General features: G+C 51.7%; 1 protein-coding gene across 1 annotated transcript in view; it reads right to left on the bottom strand.

Annotated features, from left to right (window-relative positions):
* Positions 1–20,431, bottom strand: part of Sorcs2 (sortilin related VPS10 domain containing receptor 2) — a 375,316-nt gene that overhangs the window by 32,934 nt on the left and 321,951 nt on the right. Inside the window, 5 exon segments of the mRNA XM_038340624.1 lie at positions 1,140–1,286; positions 6,087–6,266; positions 12,967–13,056; positions 15,895–16,013; positions 18,622–18,686. Coding sequence (XP_038196552.1) covers positions 1,140–1,286; positions 6,087–6,266; positions 12,967–13,056; positions 15,895–16,013; positions 18,622–18,686 — 601 coding nt within the window.

The following is a 20,431-nucleotide window of genomic DNA, read 5'->3' as shown; positions in this document are numbered from 1 at the left end:
GAGAAGCACCATTAGCCTGCCCCTGGCTCAAGGACAGCATCACCACATGTGCTAAGACCATGACAAAGACCCCAACTGTTCCTGGATGGCATGACTCCCGCCATCTGAACTGTGAGCCCCGAGTGGCTGAGAGAATGACACTGTCAGGCTTAGAGGCCTGGACTTGGTCACCAATCTGTGTTGTCCCACTCTGGATGGAGGCTACAGGCATTCAGGTGGGAACCAGGGCTTCGGACTGCCATTGGTGTATCTGTGGCCCACTGGCTTCCAGATACTTTGCTTTGGTCCCCGGTGCAATCTCTGCCTGCCTGGGCAGCTTGGCCACTTTCCTCTCCTGCCACCGTCCTTGTACCCCCTACTCCGGGACGCAAAATCTCACAGAGGCTGCCTCCTCACTGAGCTGAGTAATTGCAGACAAGAACCTTCTCTTAGTGGAAAGTTTCTTGGGCAGATTAATGTGGCTTAACTTTCCCAAAGATGATGCGAAAACCAGCCTGTCGTAGCAGCTCTGAACCCAAGAGGGTTTTTATAAATGGCAGATAATTCTTTCCTCATGCAGGTGGGCAGGGGCTGTGAGCCTTCCACATCTACAGTGGGGTCTGGAAAGGAAACCTGAGAGTGGGGTGGAACAGAACTCAGGACACAGTGCCCATGTCTGCCCAGGCAAAGCTGCTCCTTAGGGCAGCTCACACTCGGTGGCCACCTGGTGACTGTGGAAAATGCTGCCTTTAGCAGCTCCTGCCATCTATACACTTCCTCCATCAGGCCCCTGCCCTCAGCAACATTCAGCGGTGCTCAGAAGCAGGCTTGGAAGACTCTTCTCCTGCTGTTCCTTGGATCTCTGCTAGCACCATGCATGGGGTCACACAGGCACTTAGCCTGGAGCAGGCTTCGAACGAGGTCAGTGGCTCCCTGGCCTGGAGCCATCTGGAGAGGCCTGTGGAGCTGAGAATGAGTGAGGGACTGGGGTTGGGGCAGTTTCTCACACTGTAATTTCACGGAAAAGAATGATGTCCATGTTTCCCTCTGGATGCAACCCCATGCCTAGCAGAAACTGGTGGCTTGCGTGTCTCGAGTATACCCTAGCAGTGGCATCTGCGCCACTCTCTTGGAGGCGTGTGACAGGGCAGGGTACCTACCGGCTGGCAGTTGGTGGGCTTCCCATTCATGTCGGTGCTGGGTGGCCTCAGATAATCCCAGTCACGGCCCTTGTCATAGGTTATGAGTGTTGTCACCTTGCCGTCCACTTTCTGGTTTGCCAAGAAGACTCCCTTCACACCTCTGACCTGAGGGGATACAAGAAGGACCATAAGGCCCCCACACAGATCACCCAGAACCACAGTAGCCAGGCACTGTTCCCTACTGAGGATGCCGCATGTGGCTTTGCTTCACCCTGGATGCAGTCTGACACACAGAGACTGGTCCCAGGTTGGCATGGAAGAGTCCCGTCTACTCCAGGGTCAGGGGATCTGTACGACACTGCACTATTTGCTAAGGACCTCTGGCCACCAAATACCAGGGAGGACCCTGGTCCCCTCATCAACCAGTGTATCTGATGAAAGGACTCCTCTTCACCACCCCACTCCGGATCCCAGGATCCCCTCACTTGCCTGGGCCACAGCAAACACTCCTCGGCTTTTCTTGGAGCCCCACAGCCCAAAGGAAAGCAATGGGAAGGTCTCTGTTTATCCTGGCATGCACTGACAGGATCCACTTGGCTTTCATTTCTCTTTCTCAGGGAATCTTACAAGGTCCCCAGCTGAGGTTGCAACATCCAAGAGTGGCCACTGAGTTGATTCATAAGAAAGTACAAGAGCCAGGCATTTCATCACATTAAACTCAGTGGTGCCCTTGCAGGAACATCCTATTCTTCAAGCCCCTTATTGGCAAAGACTTAAAGTCACATTCACTGAGCACTTCTAGGGTAGTGAGGCAGGCACAGGGATGCTCCTTCATTTAAGCCTCACAGCTGAGGTATCTCTACTCCCTGTAAATCATGGTGTTGCTGCTCACAAAGCTCCTCAAGGGACTGGTGTTCAGACAACTGTGCATTTTACTCAGAACTCTAGAGCTAAGGATTATAATTAGTCTGAAACCGTTACCAAGGTCATCGGTGCTCTCTCCACACAGGCACCAAGAGCCTGAAAAGTCAGTGCAGTCATTCTTGATGTACATGTCTGCACGTGGACAGTCCACCAGAGAGGTGCTGTTACAGACGCAGGAACAGAGCCAGGACTGGGCAGGTGGATGGATGGGTGGGTGGGATGAAACATAGATGGAAAGACATGTGGGTGAATGGACAGACAGATGGCTGAGTGGATCAGTGGATGAATGCATGGATAGGTGGATTGATTGATGGACATGTGGGTAGATGGGTGGTTGGGTAAAGGGACTGATGAACGGTTGGATGGGTGAATGGACTGGTGGATGAGTAGATGGGTAGACAGATGAATGGGTAGATAAACTGATGTGTAGATGGGTGGGTGGATCATGGATGAGTAGATGAGGATGAATGAGTGAGATAGGTGAGTAAGTGAATGGGCGAATGGGTTGCATTGTGAATGAGAGGATGTGTTACGGGATGAGTGGATAGATGGGTGGTTAGTTGGGAGCATGGGTAGATGAATGAGTGGGTGGATTGATGGGCAGATAATGGATGAATGGATGGATGGATAAGTAGATGAGCAAATACGCAGGTGAATGAGTGGATGTGTGACTGTATGAATGGATGAGTATATGGGTAGATGGTTAGTTGGGGAGGTAAGTAGATGGATGAGTGGATAGATGGATAAATGCATGGATGAGTAGATTAGTATACAGAGGGATGGTATCTCTACTTCCTATAGGTGTTGCAACATCACAAATTTATTGCATCAAACAACACGCTTCTCATCTACAGCTGTGGTGGTCAGAGCTCTGACTGGAGTCTCTAATCCATTGTCAGGAGTGTGCTCCTGTCTGGAGGCTGTAGGGAGAAATCTGATTCTCACAGACAGTCTTTGACTCCAGGGTTTTTCCTTCATCTTCAAAGACAGCAATGCAGTTTCTGGCCACCATAACAGCTTTCCTTTGCATGACCCTAACTGCCTCCTTAGTCCACTTCCAAGGACTCCATGACAAGGCTCTGTAGGCAGTGTACAGCAATGCTGTCTCTGGAGTAGCAGCCTCAAGCCCACCTGTAGCCTTGACTACACTTTGCCAGGTGGTGCAACACATACACATGGGCTTTGGGGATCAGGAAAGGGATGGATGGCTGGGTAAGCTTCATTCTGTTTAGTAAGTGTCCGATTTGATCTCCACGGACACACATGGGTCTGTCATGTGAACACATTCACCCATTCAGACGTCTGAAGTTTTCCTCTCATTACATTAGTATAAGTTAAAAAATAATTTTAAAAAATCCTTGTCTAAATTTTATCAGCTCAAAGGCTGCAAATCTTATTGAACAGGTATAATTATACACATTGACCTATGAAACCAGAGAGTGAACTATGTAGAGTGAGCTATGGGCTTCTGAACTACAATGTGAGATCAATTAGAGCGAATAGGAAGCACACTCCAGTTAAAAACTGAGACCGAGAAGGAAACACGGGTGCCAGGTGATCTTGCCATCCAGCAGGGAGCGCCCCCTGGTGCCACGGGTGGGAATGATTGCTTGTTTCCAGGGCTGTGCTCTCTGACTCCCTTCCCAGTTCAGGATGGGCAGCCCAGCAGTTTAGGATGGGCAGTCCAGCAGTTTCTAAGTCTGTAGAGCCTGGGTCCACGCCCTTCTGCCATGTGTCCCTCTGTCCCTGCAGTCAGTGTTGCTGTGTTTCTACTGTTAGCACATTCTCAGGACCCCAGTGTCTCTCCTGCCAACGTTATCAGGATTTGCTGCACTGTACCGTCTGTTCCTCCACGGAGGCAGACACATCTCTGGAAGTATGTGGACAGCCTCCTGTGGCACACCGTCTGACCACATGATCCATGAAGCGGGAGATTTAGCTTGTGACACTCAGTGACACCCTGAGCCATCTTCCTAACTCTCACATAGACAGCAACTTAGAAAAATTCTGTCAGAACTCAATAGGACCCAAAGAGGCCACACAACCAGGGGACACACAGATGAAACACTCCGTGACTCAACAGCGGACATCTTGGACATGCTACTGGCTTTCTAGTGACCATGATAGTGACAATACTGGCTACGTACAGGAGATTCACATGCCGGCTGCCAAGACAAGCCCTTCCCGTGTTGTTGGATGGAGCCCTGTTGTTCCCTAAGAAAAGCATCCCTGAGTCCCTGCAGTAGCCCTAAAAGAGGGTGTTGTCAGTTTCAACAAAGTGCCTCAGAGCCCAGAAACCAAGCCCAGAGAGGTTAAGTCACCTGCCCAGAACAGCACAGCAGCAGACACATACCAGAACCTAAATAGGAGCCCAGGCAATACAGGACCAGAGCTGATCCTGTCACTACCCCATTGGTTGGAGTTAGAGAGGATAAGTCACTTCGGAGGCATGGGTGCATGGGCAGTGGAGGCTGTCTTCCAACTGCTTCATGTCCTCTAGGCTCTTCCTGGTGGTCCCCAGGCATGGCTCAGCTCACAGCTTCCTCACTTAGCTGATTCCTGCTCTGCTTAGGGCTACACGCCACCTCCTCCAGGAGGCCCACCTTGACTCCCATCTAGATATGTCAAAAGGCATTGCACTGTGGAGCACTGACAGTGGGGGCTTAAGGACACTGCCAGGAGACATCTTCTTTGTGGGGGCAGGGGTCTGGAGGATGGGCAGCTTGTGAGGAATCCTTGCAGTGACTGCGGGTGAAACCCCAAGTGTTGCACGCAGTATGAGCATGACATATCTATGCAGAGCGTAGATAGCACCTCCCCCATCGGACCTGTCCATGTCCCATCGATCACTGCTCAGCTTGGCCTGGGGCCACAGCCCCACCTCTGAGTGCTCCGGTGCACAGATGTGGCCAGAGACATCCTGAGCACTAGGGGAGGCCCGCAGGACAGCCCTGTCCCTCTGCGGCTCCAGCTGGGAGGTAGCACTGACGAATGGGCTCTCCCCGCAAACAAACGATTACATTCATCATTTTTGCCGGGAATAATGGCTCCACATTGCTGCTGACAGCGGGAGATACATTGAGGTTCCCTCCACCTGGGAGGTCCCCTCCCAGTCACAGGGACAAAGCCCATTGTCTGCCTGCACTGTCTCCACTGGCCTGGGGCAGATGTGAGAGAAGATCTTGGAGGACAGTGTGGCCAGGCAGGTTCTGAGTTCTCTGCTCAGATCTGGTCTGTCTTGGAAGGTCGGTGGCGGTGGGGGGCGGTGGGGGGTGAGTGGTAGTCTGTTGAGCCATAGAATCCACAAAAGAAAAGAGAGAATTGTGAGTGGCCTGTCCAGGCCGGGCCCATGTCAGGTGCTTAATGGACTTTTTGTGTATTGGATCTGAGGACCAGGCCACTCTCACCAGTGGAGAGCATTGACGTGGATTCCAGAAGCTTGGATCAGGGCCTTGGCATGAGTGAGAGACCTTGGAATCTTGTGTGTGGCCAGGCAAGGCCAGGACCTCTGCCGAGGTGAGGCAGGGACAGATATCTCAGGCAGGTAGGGGCGAGGTCACGTCACAGCGGGTCAGGCTGGAGAATCTGGACAATGGCTGTGGAGGGGTAAGGACTGGCAAGAGGGGTGGTACAGAAGTGACAGCCTCCAGCTCTCAGGACAGGGAGAGGAAAGAGGAGCTGTGGGGCAGGAGAAGGGGAACAGTAGAGAGAGAGCCTCTCCCAGCTCCAGGAGAGCTGGCCGCTTGGACCACACCTGGCGTGGCTGCCTTTGCACAGGGAAAGCCTTGCATGCGAAAAGACTGGGTCCACTTCTGCAAGATATTACCTGCAAGGAACTTACTTCTCGTTAGCAAACACTGTTCCAACGAACCTCATTAGAAAATCAGCTTCTCTCTGTCTTTAAGCCCCTGTGATTCACTGGCACCAAAGCCTGAAACAGCTGGTGCTTTGGAGGGATCTGTAACCCCTGGGCTAAGAAGAAGGCTGCGAAGGAGGGGGAGGGGAGCACAAGCAGCTGTTCCTACCCGGTTTGGTGCCTACCTCGAGGATGTCGATGATCACATTCTCCTCGGCCTGCCTCGAGCTGCGCACATTCTCCAGCACCAGTGAGTAGCGCACTCCGCGCAGGTCTGACTGGTACAGGTTGTAGGTGTCCACCTGGTTCCACTCCTGTACGGCCACGAACACCTGCTGCTCATCCGTGCTGATGATCTGCAGGTCCTGGGGACCGAAATGCCCTCAGAGATGGTAGCCTGGAGCACAGGCGCCACCTCCCCGCTGCCCTGGAGACCCACTGATTGAGGCTGGCATCCTGGTTAGTCATGCTTAGCTCGGTGGTCCTGGATAAGGAAACTCAATGTCGCACCTCTAAGATGGGAGTGATGTCTGGACCCCTCACACCAGGTTAGGGGGTACCTGGGGGTGCCTCCTCTTCCCCAGTCCAACTGGAAAAAGTCCATCTCCTCACAATGAGGAAAGGCTCCCTCGAGTGCCCCACATGATCAGAATGAGTGGCGGGTATAAGGCTAGGCTCCTGGGAGTCAAGCAGCCCTTCATTGGCCCAGCACGTGTTCATGAAACATCTGCCTTTCGGATCTGATGCCGGCCCTGCCTCTGCTCTGAGCTTGGGAAATGGAGAACCTGCCTTAGCAATCCGAGCATGGCGCCCCGCACAGCATTCAACGGACAAGCTCCACTTGTCTACCTTCCTCTGTGCCCAGACCTCAGCAGCGTGGGACAAAAGTGCTAGAAGAACATCAGCCCAGGCAATGGCTCCAGGCCTCAGTTTCCTCTTTGTGTGTCAGGCAGACCTCAACATCTGTTAACAACTGTACAATTCAGAAGAAAGTGAGCCCCATCATGTGAAAGACAAAGCTGGGCTGACCCTGGTTCCTTGTTTCCATGTTGTCCAGGCCTGTGTGAACTGCCCAGAGAAGCTGCAACCAGGGCAGCGGCAGCTGGAGAGGCTGTGCCTGGAGACCGGAACACTCCCACCTCACAGCTGAAGAGACGTCACTCCTTGTCCTCCATGCCTTTGCTCTCCACCTCTGAAACTCCCCACCCTCTAACACAGGACCGCCGGGCTATAGGAGACAGACGCAGGGTGTGGGGTGCCCTCACATGAGGATATCCCCCCCATCTTCATGCCCTTCTGGGTGTGCTCACTTGGGGGAAGTGATTTTTATTTGATGACAGGCTCGCTGGGCTCCTGAGTGCTGGCTCGGCCCTTCCCCTCACCCATAGACTGTTCCCTATGCCATGTGTCCAGAGGGCATTTTCTGAGCTGAGAATGCCAGCGCACCCAGGAGGCTGAGATAGGAGAATCAGGAGTTTGAGGCTAGATTGGACTACAAAGCAAGGACATTAAAAAAATGCAGAGGTGGTGGAGTTTTTCAGAAGAGGGGTTCAGTGTGTGAAGCACTTATAATATCCCTCACAGTTGGAGGACCTCACAGGCGCAGGATCTGAGCCCTGAGTCTACAGACACACACTTGACACACAGAAATGATGCACCAAGAGGTGTGTGACCCAGGAAGGAGTCCGCTGGGCCCAGTCCTATATGTGAGACTGGTCCGCATGGTGATGGAAGTCTGTGGGGTGCCTGTGGGAACACGCTGATTAACACCCGCATGCCCACCTCCAGTCTCTGAGCTGTGGGCAGGAGGTGGGATGTGCCGCTTTTGGCTGCTGGCCATCTCTCTGACCTCCAAGGAGGTCATGCCCATCAGTTTAGGCCATGGTGGATACACATGTGCACCAGAACTGGGCACCAAGTGAGGATCCTTCCTACATGGCTTGGCAGGGGCAAGCATAAGGGGAGGGGGTGAGCACAGGGAGCCTGCACAGCGGCTACAGTAATTCAGGTGACAGTCCCGATCCGAAGCCACTTACATAGGCTGGTTAGACGTCCTGGACAAATGCTCTCTATAAGCTATGAAGCAGCGTGGGGCCATCCACAGTGCCCCTCTAGAGAGACCTGGAATTAACACTTCAACATGTTTATGTTCAGGCCTTCTCCCAAGCGTGATTCACACACTCTCCACGTCTGGTTTATAGCTTGCTGCGCACACCGCGTGGGTGTCTCTTCCTCTGCCATGAACGTTATTTATGAACACCACTGCTAATGCCCGCATGATACGCATTTGTGGTCCAGTCGTATTTCACCGAGTCCTGTCCCTGCTCTGGAGGACTGCAGCGGGTGTTTCCAAACCCGGGTCTCTCCCTGCCTCTTGGCTTGTTTCTGTCCCATAAATTCTAAGAAGGGAGATTGCCATAGCAGAGGCAGGGACTGTCTCTAGAAAGCCTGTTGAATGCTGTCAACCAGCTGCCGTGACTGTCAGATCTGTTCCTTTCACAGCAGGCTGCTTATATCCCTTCCCATGGGCCAGGACTGAGAAGGGTCACACAAAAGCTTCGATGACTATGTGACAAATATTTTGCACCTTCATAAAATTCCATTTTCTTTCCTCACTCTTTTCATTTTTAAAGAAGCAGCTAAACATATCCCTTAACTCCATTGTTAATAGAAGCGCAAACCCTTCACATGTTTATCTATGCTGGCGCATGTGGCCTGGAGAGATCTGCAGAAGGGAAACCTAGTTGGTGAATATTTCTTATCAAGGGGGATTAGGAGGCTTCTAGAAGACAGGTGCTTATCCCTCCTGCCTGCAAGAGGAGTCCAGTGGTGGCCAGGCTAGTGTAGAAGTCCTACAAAGTCACCAAGGGCAGGGTCTCCTTCTGGGCCATCATTCTACTGTCTCGTGACATGGTACTTGTCTTCAGGGCCCAGGACAGGGGCTGGAGTTCCACCATGATTGCAAGGCAGGAGGAAGAGGAAAAAGGGAAACAAGGCTGGACTTTTGTACGGTGTTTTTAGAAGTCACACAAAGGTACTCCATTAACATCTCATTGGCTGACCATGACCACATGTAGCTGCGGAGGAAGATGGGAAATGCAGCCTTTTCCCTGGGGCGCGCAGTAGCGGCTAGACTATGAGTTTGGCTAGTCTAAGACAAAGAGCGGGATGGATACTGAGAACTCCCCAAGAATTTCTCTGTATCGTTATCTTTTTTTTTTTTTTTTGGTTTTTCGAGACAGGGTTTCTCTGCAGCTTTGGAGCCTGTCCTGGAACTAGCTCTTGTAGACCAGGCTGGTCTCGAACTCACAGAGATCCGCCTGCCTCTGCCTCCCGAGTGCTGGGATTAAAGGCGTGCGCCACCACCGCCCGGCTTCTGTATCGTTATCTTGAGGCAAGAAGATGGAAGATGGAGGAAGGCCCGGGCAAGCAGACAGACGTGATAATGTCTGTGAGTCACATCACTTATACGTTTGTGCACAGGCTCATATACAAATTAAAACTTGTAAGTTACCACTATAAACTATGTGTAAATTATAATATACTATACCTATATGGAAAGGTTTTGAGCACATTTTAATAAGCATGATGGCAGAAATTTCTCATGGACCTTCCTATGGAATCTCAGCAGAAATTTTCCATAGACTTTTTTTTTTTTTTTTTTTACAGTTTTTATGTGTATGTGTGTCTGTGTGAATGTAAGTCACTTATGGAGACCAGAAGAGGGAGTCAGATCCCCAGAGCTAGGTTTACAGGAGGTGCTGGGAATCGAACTTTGGCCCTCTGCAAAAGCAGCAAGTGCTGTTAACTGCCGAGCCACCCTTCCAGCCACAGCATAGATTATTATGTGAAATTCACAAGGCGCTTGCATGAGCCGGCACCTTCCTCCTATTTTTGCAGTGCTATGGCTACTCTGGCTCCCTGCCTTGATTCTGGGGCTTCCGGTAAGAAATCTGCAGATTATCTAAGCAGGGAATCCTGTCTAGGATGAGTCACTTCTCTCATGCTGCCTTTCAGACTCCCTCTTCTTCTTTCTGGCTTATCTCTCGATTAGAATGCGTCTTTGTATGTGCCTTTGTCTTAGGACTGGCCAGCCTTGGAGACAGTCACATCCATGCCTTTTATGATTCTGGGAGGTAGGGAGCCACTGTTCCTTAAATCAACCTCCCTGCCCCTGTTCTCTTGTCCTTTGCGGATTCTCGCGGAGTATGTGTTGCTCTGATGGCGGTGTCAAGAAGGCCACATACTTGGTTACTTCCTCTGTCTTTTTCCCAGGTTCTCTGATTCATCCTTTGTCTGCCCAAATCTGTTTTGGAGCCTGTCTCGTGGACTTCTTTGCTATTACTGTTCTTATTTCTTTCTAATTACAGTTCCAGGGTTTCTATTCAGACACCTTAACATTTCCTATCTCTTCGTGGACATTTCTTTTGTGCATAGTATCCTCCTGTTGTTCTTTGAGCATCATGAGACAATTCTATCAGTTCATCCAACAGGTTGACCAGCTGGCCTTTCTTAGGCGTGGATTTTAGTTCTGAGCAGATCATGGTTCTCAGTTTCTCTGTGCACCTTGTGATTTTTGATGACTGAAACTGGAAAGTGTTTGTGTGTGTGTGTGTGTGTGTGTGTGTGTGTGTGTGTGTATGTGTGTGTTGGACTTTTTAAAGGTCTTACTTTTCAGTCCATGCTGGCCTCAAGTTCATGATCCCCTGCCTCAGCCTCTTGATTGTTAGGATTATAGGCATGTCCCAACATGCCCACCTAAAACTGGATATTTGAATGTAAGATACACTAACCGCAATTTCAACTGTCTCTTTTTTGCAGAAACAGTCTGGTTTTTTCTTCTGATCTCCAAAGGCTCTGTCTACACTGAGACCCAGACCAGCATGTGTGCCGCATGGTGACTTTAGGCCCCTCTCCATACATTTAGATATGCTGGGCCTTGAAAGTCTACCTCCCAACGAAAAAAAGAGGCAAAGAAAAGGGAGGCAGATGGACTCTGGCCCTGCTTCAGCTGATGGTGGCTATTGAAATCAGAACATTGGCCTCAGTGTCTGGAGAGAAAGGTCCATAGCGTCCACCTGCCCACACAGGCTATTGGCTAGCTGCTTCAGGAAAGCGCACACACTTACCTGCCCTGAGGCGAGGGCAGACAGGGATATTGCTCCTAGGTTGAAGGCTTAACCTGTCAAAACTGACCTTGCTATACCATCTGATACCTAGATGCTAGAGGCATTAGAACACAGCACAGAGACCCAGAATAGTCATGAGCCTACATTCTGCAGCTGGGTGTTGCCAAAGCGGGAGGGTAGAGGAGCTCTCGGAACCTGGACTGTGCCATCCTTCTTGGCGTCACTCCCTCCTCTATTATGTGTGATATACATTTTGTTTTACTTTAAATAAATTCATTATGAATACAGGATGGGGTTTTTTCCAAGCAAATTTGCATTCACCTCACCCCCATGAATGCTTTTTATGTAATTTGTGGTTCTGTAGATTCTACTCGTGAGCATTTTTTCTCTGCTAGGGAGCCTCAAAGCCTTTAACACAGACATTACAAGTCAACACCTCAAACTGAGGATGCTGGCTCTTCCTAACAGCTGCCCACCTTTCAGAGAGTTCAGGAGCGGGTAGGTCAAAATGGCATAATGGCATCATTTGCCATACCCTTCGACATGGAGTAGGGGTACAATATAGAACCAGACCACACTGTGCGGTGCATGATCTAACTCCATGGGATGGGATTCTGATAGAAATTGACTAAGATGTTGAAGGTCTGTGTGTTCACTACATTTCCTGAAAATATTGGCAGTGAACCCCCACAGTGTAGGGGGTGCATTTATAGGTACATCCACATGTCTGGACTAGAGACTGGCTGAGCAGACTCCTCAGCTCGAGTCCCTGCAGCCAGTCTGTTACTGCGGCGATCATGTATCCATCTAGAAAAAACCACCAGACACTCTAAGCAGGAGGCTGGGGAGCCCTGCTCCTGAGTTAGCCACAGCAAAGTCAATTTGGCCTGTGACCGGGGGGGTGGGGGGGCGCTCAGGTCAGGGTGGGAATGGGGGAAGGGACTCTCAAGTAGGTGATGCGCTTATGCTATGCCAGCCACTCTCATTTTCTTGACATTATTCAGGCCACTTAAAAAAGAAAAAAATGGAGAAGAGATATCTTGTTGGAGGGAAGCTGGAAGGAGATGCAAATTTGCCATAAAACAACAGAATCTGACAAGGAAAATTCTGTTAGTGGGTCTGTGGGTTGCTGATGAGACAGACGCTCTTCTGTGCTCCGCTGTGCTGGGTGAGTAGGAGAGAGCAGGGCTCAGGTCTCAGGTAGAGGGTTCAGGTGCTGGGAGGCCCCAGAGAGCCATACTCAAGGTCATAAAAACCATGACTTCTGGCCATAGGCTCCTTGTTAGAGCCGCCCCCCCAGGTGCTGTCTTCTCCCCATGAGGACCAGGGCTCACATCCCTAGGTCTGTGTTGTGACCCCAGCAGACCTAGCAAAGCCCCTCACCACCAGGACACCTGCCTTTGCTGAAATGGAACCATTAGCACTGAACTTGCTTACTCAGCCAGGACTGCAGCTCATTTAGTGAGCTCGTTTTAGTTTCCTTCTTCTCTATTTTTGAAAAAAATGTTGAAGAAAGACCTAATAGGCTTTTCGCTTTGGTTCAGAAGAGTCTGAGGTACTTAAGTCAAGTGAAAAAGATATACATCTTCTGGTCCTAGAGGCCTCGATCCCCCTGCCATTCCATACTGCCCTTCACTGTGCTTTCTGCACCAGGTCCTTTGCATATGCTCTGCCTTCTCCTCTAACCACTTTTTTCTTGCTCTTCCAAAAGCTGTTTTATTCCCAAATTTTCGTTCAGACTTTATGTGCCCAGAGGACAGAGCTGCCGCATCTGAGGCCCAGTTGGCTGAAACAGTAGATGGGCAGGTAGGGGCTGAGGAAGCGTGGCCACATCCATTCTTAGTTTCTGTCCTTCTTGACCTTGAGACACCAAACCCCAGTGTATAAGGCCTCAAAGTCTTTGCATATGGCACAGAGTGGGTATGGGCCACCTCACCTTGGGCAGGGCATACTTGGGTAGCTTCATCAGGACAAAGTTGCTGCGGCGATAGGAGACATAGTATTTGGTTCTGTTTGTTGATGTCGCCTAGGGGAGAAAAACAGAGTCAAGGGACAGAACCTCCAGTGAAGCCCCACTCTCAGATGGAAAGCATGCCACTCAGCCAGTGGCCTGCCTATGGGGGTTCCTCTTCTGCAATGATGACAAAACGTCACTAGACAAGACCTCATCTGTGAAGGAAGGGACTCCGCAGTCTGGAGGTGTCCAGGCCTCTGTTGAACTGCTATGGCCTGGACACAGAGGTCCCGAGGACTTGGAGGAAGGATCCCTGTGACAGGAAGGTTTAAAACCCTTCCCCCACAGCAGCAGCTACCCACTGAGGTGGGGGGGCAGCCCCCCGGGACTGCTCCATGGGGTTCTCTGAGAGCACCATCTCATTTCCACAGAAACTGAGCTCCGAAAGCTGGTGTCACCCTCAGCAAGCCCAGAGCCTTTCTCGGAGCTCGAATGTGAAGCAGTCTGCCTGCACATCAGCTTCGCACCAGACAGCCACGTGCATAGAAACCTGCACACCCTGGGACTCACTGAGACAGAAGACCTCCAACAGGTAAGGGATGCAACGCCTGACAGAGTGTCCCAAAGAAGTTGATGGGCCCATTCCCAGAGCCTGTCTGGTAGATAAGCTGAGGGCCAGAAGCAGAGCCAGGCTGCACCTGTTCTCACTCCCTGGGGAGGCCACTGGGGTACCATGGTGGAGGATTAGCATACAAGGGCATGGCCATCCCCAGTCCCTCTGGGAACTGATGTGAAGGCAGCATAGTAGGAAAGAGCCTAATCTCCAAGTCCTTCTTTCCTACCTGCAGGTGCTGGGGACAGGGCAATGCACAGAGGTTTTGAAAGGCAGAGCCTTGCCTGTGCCTGGTGAGTGGATTGGGGACAGGCACAGCATACTGCACTGTCCTGAGTGCAAAATCAGGGCATGCTAGTAGCCCACACCGCCCCTTTCATGCTATTCCTTCCTCCCACGGTGACCACACTGTGGCGAGACTCTGACAGGCTGGAGCCAGTTTGGAGCTGGGAAGGCTGGAGTCTCAGTGTCACCCGTGGGCCCAGCAGGGCTGCTTATCTGTGTGTGTTCTCTGATGTCTGGGGAGAGACCATCAGCCCATGACATGGGACAGCAAACAGAGGCTCAGAGGATGTCTGATGGCTCATTTGAAGCCAAGCAGTGGCAATTTTGCACCTGACACCTGTATGGTCTGGTAGGAAGCCCTCCATAGCTGTCTCCCTGTGTCATCTTCCATCGCCTTCACAGAGCACAGCTTCAGAATTGTGGAACCAACAGCATCTCAGCCCAGTCTCAGCCCTGTGACCTCTCCTGCTCCAGGTAAATCCAGAAAGAGATGCTGTACTTAGGCACCATGGGTCCCCCACCTATTCCTCATAGGGTAACCTTGCATTTACTCTACCCAGCCTGGTAAGGCTCTGGGCGTGTTCCAAGTACAGCTTGCCAGAGAGGTTCCCAAGTTAGCGCCATTCTACCAGGGCAGACCAAGATGTGACTGTGGGACAAGAGACATGCCAGATGCCAGCTGCCCTGTTGGCAGGTGATGGTATGTCACTGGATCTGACACAAGTTAAGCAGGGAGAAGCAGTGGGGCCCCAGTGAACTACCTAAGTCCCAGCAGGAGAATGCCCAGAGAAGAGGTGGGTTGCTGTCTAGTCCTAGGTGCCATGCTTGATAGGACTACTGTGTTTTCTGGGGTTTGGTTTCCTATCAAGCAATAGAATCCACCACAGAGCAGAAGAGGGAACCAGTGACTACCGAAACAGACAGGTCTCAGAACCCATAGGGACGAATGCAGAACATGGACCACTTGGCCGACATGATCACTGGTGATACAGTTAGGGTCAGTAGACCCAGGGCCTCCTGCCAGGCTGGAAGATGATGGTCCATGCTGAGGGAAGAGTGCCATGCAGACTGGGCAGGGAAGGAGTATGGGAGCCTGGAAGACCTTCTGGTAACAGGACACTGGGCAGGAGTTTTCTTACAAGAAGCTCTGAGCTTGTCTCACATGGTTCTGGAGGGCAGAACAGGGACCAGCTGTGGGATCCAAAGAAATGGCCTATCTCTGTAGATGAACTTGGAGATGATGCTGGCCAGTCTTGGTTGTTAACTTGATGGGATTTAGGATCACCATAGAAACCAACCCCCAGGGCTTGACTATGAAAGGTTATCTGGGCTGACTGAGATGAGAAAGCCACCCTAAATGTAGGCAGTGCCTTTCCACGGGCTGGAGCCGAGGACTGAACAACGAGGAGAAGGTGAGCTAGCACAGCAATCCTCTCTCTGCTCTCTGACTGTGTGCGACCCAACAGCTGTCCGGTGCTCCTGTGCCATACCTCCCCCGCCATGTGCACTGTCTCCCCGGAACTGTGAAGCAGAAGAAACCCTTCGTCCTTAGGGTGAGCTCATCAGCACTTGGTTGAGCACAGAAATAAACAATAAAGATGGTCTATGCTGTCAAGGTGGTCAAGAAGCCTTCCTGCCTGCATTCACTAATATTTCCCAACTGGCCCGAGATATAGATTAGGGGGTACTGCAGCGGAGTCTTGGTCATGGCGGTGTAGAGCACCCAGGATAAGACCCAAAGCGTGAGAAGTACCAAGAGAAATATGTATACTTGGATTTGTGGGTCCCAGATGGTGGCAAGAGGCCTGGTGAGCAGCAGAGAGAGGAGTCAGGAACAATCTTGAGCCAAGGTCCTAATAAGCCTGGGGGCCTTTGTTAGATGCTGCAGCCCCAGGACAGGCACAAAGGCGCTGAGCCCTGCTAAGTGGCCTTAGGGCGTGAAATGCTGTTTTATTGCCTCTTCTGATCCAAAGGCTCCTGCTCTGTCGCCTCCCAGCACAGGGAACACTCACCTTCAGAAAGATGTACTCATCCTGCACAGTCAGGGAGCCACGGTCGATGGGGCCAGCGAAGGGTGATGTGGGGGGCTGAGCTGAGCAGTTGTGGATCAGGCAGGTGAAGTACCGACAGCCTGCAGGAGACAGAGCAGCCAGGACATGCAGACCCCACAGAGGGCAGTGGAGACTCGGGAGCAGCAAGGCCTCCCAGGCTCCTGCTGCTTTGTAATGCCAGCACCTTGACTTGGTCTGTAGCTTCACGCTTTAAAGGGCTTTTGCCTGTCAGGATGTCTGCCTGCCCAGTGGGGCCAGGGGCCACTCAAAATCTTTTTAGCACCCAGGGAGGGAGTGTGGAGCGTCAGAGAGCAATTTCCACAGGAAGGGGCAATCAAACAGTTCAGGGACCTCAGTAGGCCCCACAACCATGCCCAACCCTCTGACAGACCTGGGAGAAGTAGGTGGTTCTCGGCTGTCTTTCCCCTAAAGCTCCTATCTGCCCTCACAAGCTCCGGTACATCACTTGGGTTCTTTGAGGAAGTTGCTGTCTCCAACCTGAGAGGTGTTTCTGGGGCCAGTGGAAACAGACACACTGAGGACATTCCGCTCGTGCGAGCCCTGGATTGTCATGCTCAGTCACTCTTTGCTCACATATTCATCTGTCCATCCATCCATCTGTCTGTCCGTCCATTCGTCCATCCGTCCATCCATCCATCCATCCGTCCATATACTCTCATTCTTCAGTCATTCATCTGCTCACTCACTCTTTACTCACATATTCATCCATCCATCTGTCCATCTGTCCATCCATCCATCCACTCATCCATCCATCCATCCATCCATCTATCCATCCATCCATATACTCTCATTCTTCAGTCACATATTCATTCATCCATTCATGCATCCATCCATGCATGTATGCATACATCCATGCATCCATCTATGCATGTATGCATACATCCATGCATGCATGCATCCATCCATCCGTGCATCTATCCATCTATCCATCTGTTTGTCCATCCATCCATCCATGCATCCATCCATCCATCCATCCGTCCGTCCGTCCGTCTGTCCGTCTATCCATTCATCCATCCATAGACTCTTACTCTTCAGTCATTCATCCTCTCACTCACTCATTCGTTCACTTACTTTCCCTCTCATTCATCTGCTATTCATGAGGAAGCTGCCTGGAGGAAGGTCCTAAGCAGTGAGTGACTGTCATGGAGGACTGGCTTTCATGAGCAGTGACAACTGCTGCTCTGGAGAGAGGCAGGTAAATGGATGAGGCCCCTACGTAATGGCGAGGGCCGTGATCATCATTCTGCCCATCCCACAGGCAGAATGCCCACACAGGGTGTACTCAGGGTGGCTGGCTTCATTCCACAGCTCTGCTGGAGACACTGAGGAGAGTCAGTCAGCACTCAGCCTCAAGGAGCTCTCAGGTCAGGAGAACGCACAGGAAAGCTGGGTGTTAGTGTGCTGTGGGGTCCTGAGGAGTGGCTGGCAGAAAGGTGGTCTGGGGGTGATGGGGAAAGCCCCGTGATGGATAAAGGGGGACAGGCAATCCCGGCCAGCTAACAGGAGTGTGGTGAGCTTGGAGCAGGGTCCTCTGGAAGGCCTGGCTGGCTAGCGGATAATTGAGACACTGGTTAGGAACTTGGACCTTGGGACTCTGAATTGACTTTTGAATGGTCAGGCTCTGAAGACATCTCCAGCAGGGCTCTAGGCAGGTGGCTGGTGGGTGTGAGTTCTTCAGGAGCTGGTGAGTGTCCCACTCATGTGCCAGGTTGATACAGGGGCTCTTGTTGCAGAGTTCAGGCTCTGCACACAGGCTGTTTCCTCTAGGATGGAGGCTACATGAAGAACTGAACAGCCCCAATTCAGGACTCAGCTACTCATATCCCCTGGGACATGGCACCTCCTGACCCTCAGTCAGGTCTGTTGCCATGAGGAGCCTGTGGGAGTCAAATCTGTAGAGCCCTGTATGAGCTGTGTGTCCTAAGACCTGCCATGCCAACAGCTTCCTCTCTGAGCTTTGTTTCCTACTTACCAAAACAGTAGCTGCAGTAATATGTGGTCCCACCCTTGGAGCCCCGACTGATAACTTGTAAGTGGCACATGTCATCATCTGGCAGCAGCTGCCTGCACAGACCCGTGTGGCCCTAATGTTTGCCACTACATGTGTGTCAACCTACTTCCTTTCCTCCTTCCTTCTTTACAGGCAGGAGGAACAAATTTAACTACCCAGGACCTGCAGGGCTCCCCCTGGTTGTTGCCTGGGAACTGCATAGGACTGCCAGGAAGGACAACGACCTCTGCCGCCTTCACTACACAAGAGACTAACGCACATATACAAGTGAGTGGATTGCTCAGTGTGAGGGCTGTAAGAGACAGGAAGCTACAGGCTGGATCACCCCAGCCTTGCCTGCGGAGGGGAGCAACAGAGACCCTGAGCCAATTCAGCTCTCAGCCAGACTGGGTGGGGCCATGCAGTAGGAAACACTCAATGCTCGGGAGCCAGAACAAATTGCCCTTTTAATAGACTTTCCACAGAGCAGGGCTCCTCCGCTTCAATTCATCCCCAGCGGGAAAGAAGCATGCTTCTCATAATGACACATCAGAAAATAGTAAGGTCGGTCCACAGGGCTGCCCACTGAGAATGTGCCGGTGAACAAGGGCCAGGCTGAGCAGCGCCGCTGGACACGGATGCTCAGGGACACCTGTGAGTGCCCATCTCCCACTTACCTCCACTGAGGTCCTGTGCTTCCATGTGGACCAGATTGGGGTCGGCGTCCACCCCAGACACAGCCCTGGAAAAGAATTGGCCAAGGGTAACTTCAGAAAAAGGATGGCTAAAGCCCTTCTCTTGGGGTTCCACTGACCATATGGCCTCCCTTGGTCTAAGAAGACTCAGCCCTCCCCACTAGACATAGAAACTCCAACAGGAGCCTGGATGAAACTGGATAGAGCTTGGTGAAGCTGGCACCTGCTTGTTCAAGGAACTGTTTGTAAGATTCACCTCCTCCCCCAGGGTCTCCCTGCAAACTGAGGCACAGGCTGGGACCTCTGAACTAAATCTGCACAGAGGAAAATTAGGGGTGCATAGAGACATGCTACGGTCACACAACCCTAACAGGTTCACTGAGATTCCAACTAGAACCCAGATCTGAATGGCTGCCTCTTGTTTACCTGATGTATGACTGGTCAAGTTGCCCATCACAGGGGATGCTGGGAAAAAACCCTTCCATGTTTATCCCAACCCCTCATTGTTGGCAGAGACGCTATGAGAACAGTGTTCCTTCATAACACCCCTGCTAACCTACACCAGACTCCCCTGAGCCATGGTTGAGTCTTGCATCTCACAGGCCAGGGGTTATATGACTTGCCCAAGAACACATGCGCAGGTCAGGGGGTCCGAGGCTCACATCAGTCTGTCTGACCCAGAAGTCATGCTCCTCTCAGAACCCATGTGTCCTGCTCCTCAGGTCCGTGTCCTAGGACACTATTGAAAAGCCTATGCCAGTCCTGAGAAAGGCAGCCACGGGACTTCCAGGAGCCATTGGAACCCCCGACTCTTGCAGCACCATCTCAGGCCTTGGGGACAGAGATCAATAAGACATGAGGACTGAGGGTCAGGAAGCTCAGGCTGGGACCCTTTCCCAGGCAGCGCCATCTCCTCTTCCAGACCTCCAGATGAGCTCATTTGTACAGGAGGGCAAGAGAAAAGAGAGGGGGAAAAGAGAGGAGGGGATGGAAAAGGGGAGAGAAGGAGAAGGGCAGCATATGCACATGGGCAGGAAGTTCTCTCAGGGCAGAAGCATCGGGACCCAGGTAATAGCTACATACACTGGCCGGTCTTGGGAGCAGGGGACATTCTAGGTGCTCTGGCAGCCGTTTAAATACTCATCCACCCACTTCCTTGCTTAGTTCCTTCATTTGACCTCATTCACCCATGCGTTCACTCCCTCACCCATTCATTTGCTCACACAAAACAAGGCATCGGCCAGTGTCTGCTTCTGTGGTTTTTGCTCCAAGGCTGCTGACCACTGATGGGAGGCAACAGTTCCAGCACAGGCACCTTGCTGCGCCCTCCTCAGGGTCTCCTTAAGGAGCCAGTGTGCACTGCAGCTTCAACACTGCTAATGACTCAGGCCTCTGACAGGGCAGGAGTCTTGGTGCTTTCTGCTGTTAATCTAAGGACAAAGCTGTCAAAACAGTATTATCCGTTCCGCAAAACAGGGGCCGTCCCTCGTCTGCCACCACACTCCAGAAGGGATCCAACCAGCTGCATCACCAAACATCCTATATTTCTCTCACACAACAGGCACAGCCCCATGCCACAGGAGAAGCTTGTGGACAGAGACGGTCTGGCTTGTCTAAGATAATAGTAGTTTGAATGCAGCCCATTCTTCCTTCATCCCAGGGCTGGTTTTTCAAGCCAGAGAGTTCCCATGAGCCAGGCTGGGACACTCCTTAGCCTGGCTTGGGACAGGTGGCAATGCTACAGTCTCCTTTAGGTCTTTTTCCCCCTCTCTTTTCTCTCTTTTTGGGACCC

Source organism: Arvicola amphibius, chromosome 1 (genome assembly GCF_903992535.2).
Source record: "Arvicola amphibius chromosome 1, mArvAmp1.2, whole genome shotgun sequence".
Classification (NCBI taxonomy): domain Eukaryota; kingdom Metazoa; phylum Chordata; class Mammalia; order Rodentia; family Cricetidae; genus Arvicola; species Arvicola amphibius.
This window is presented reverse-complemented; position numbering and strand designations above follow the sequence as displayed.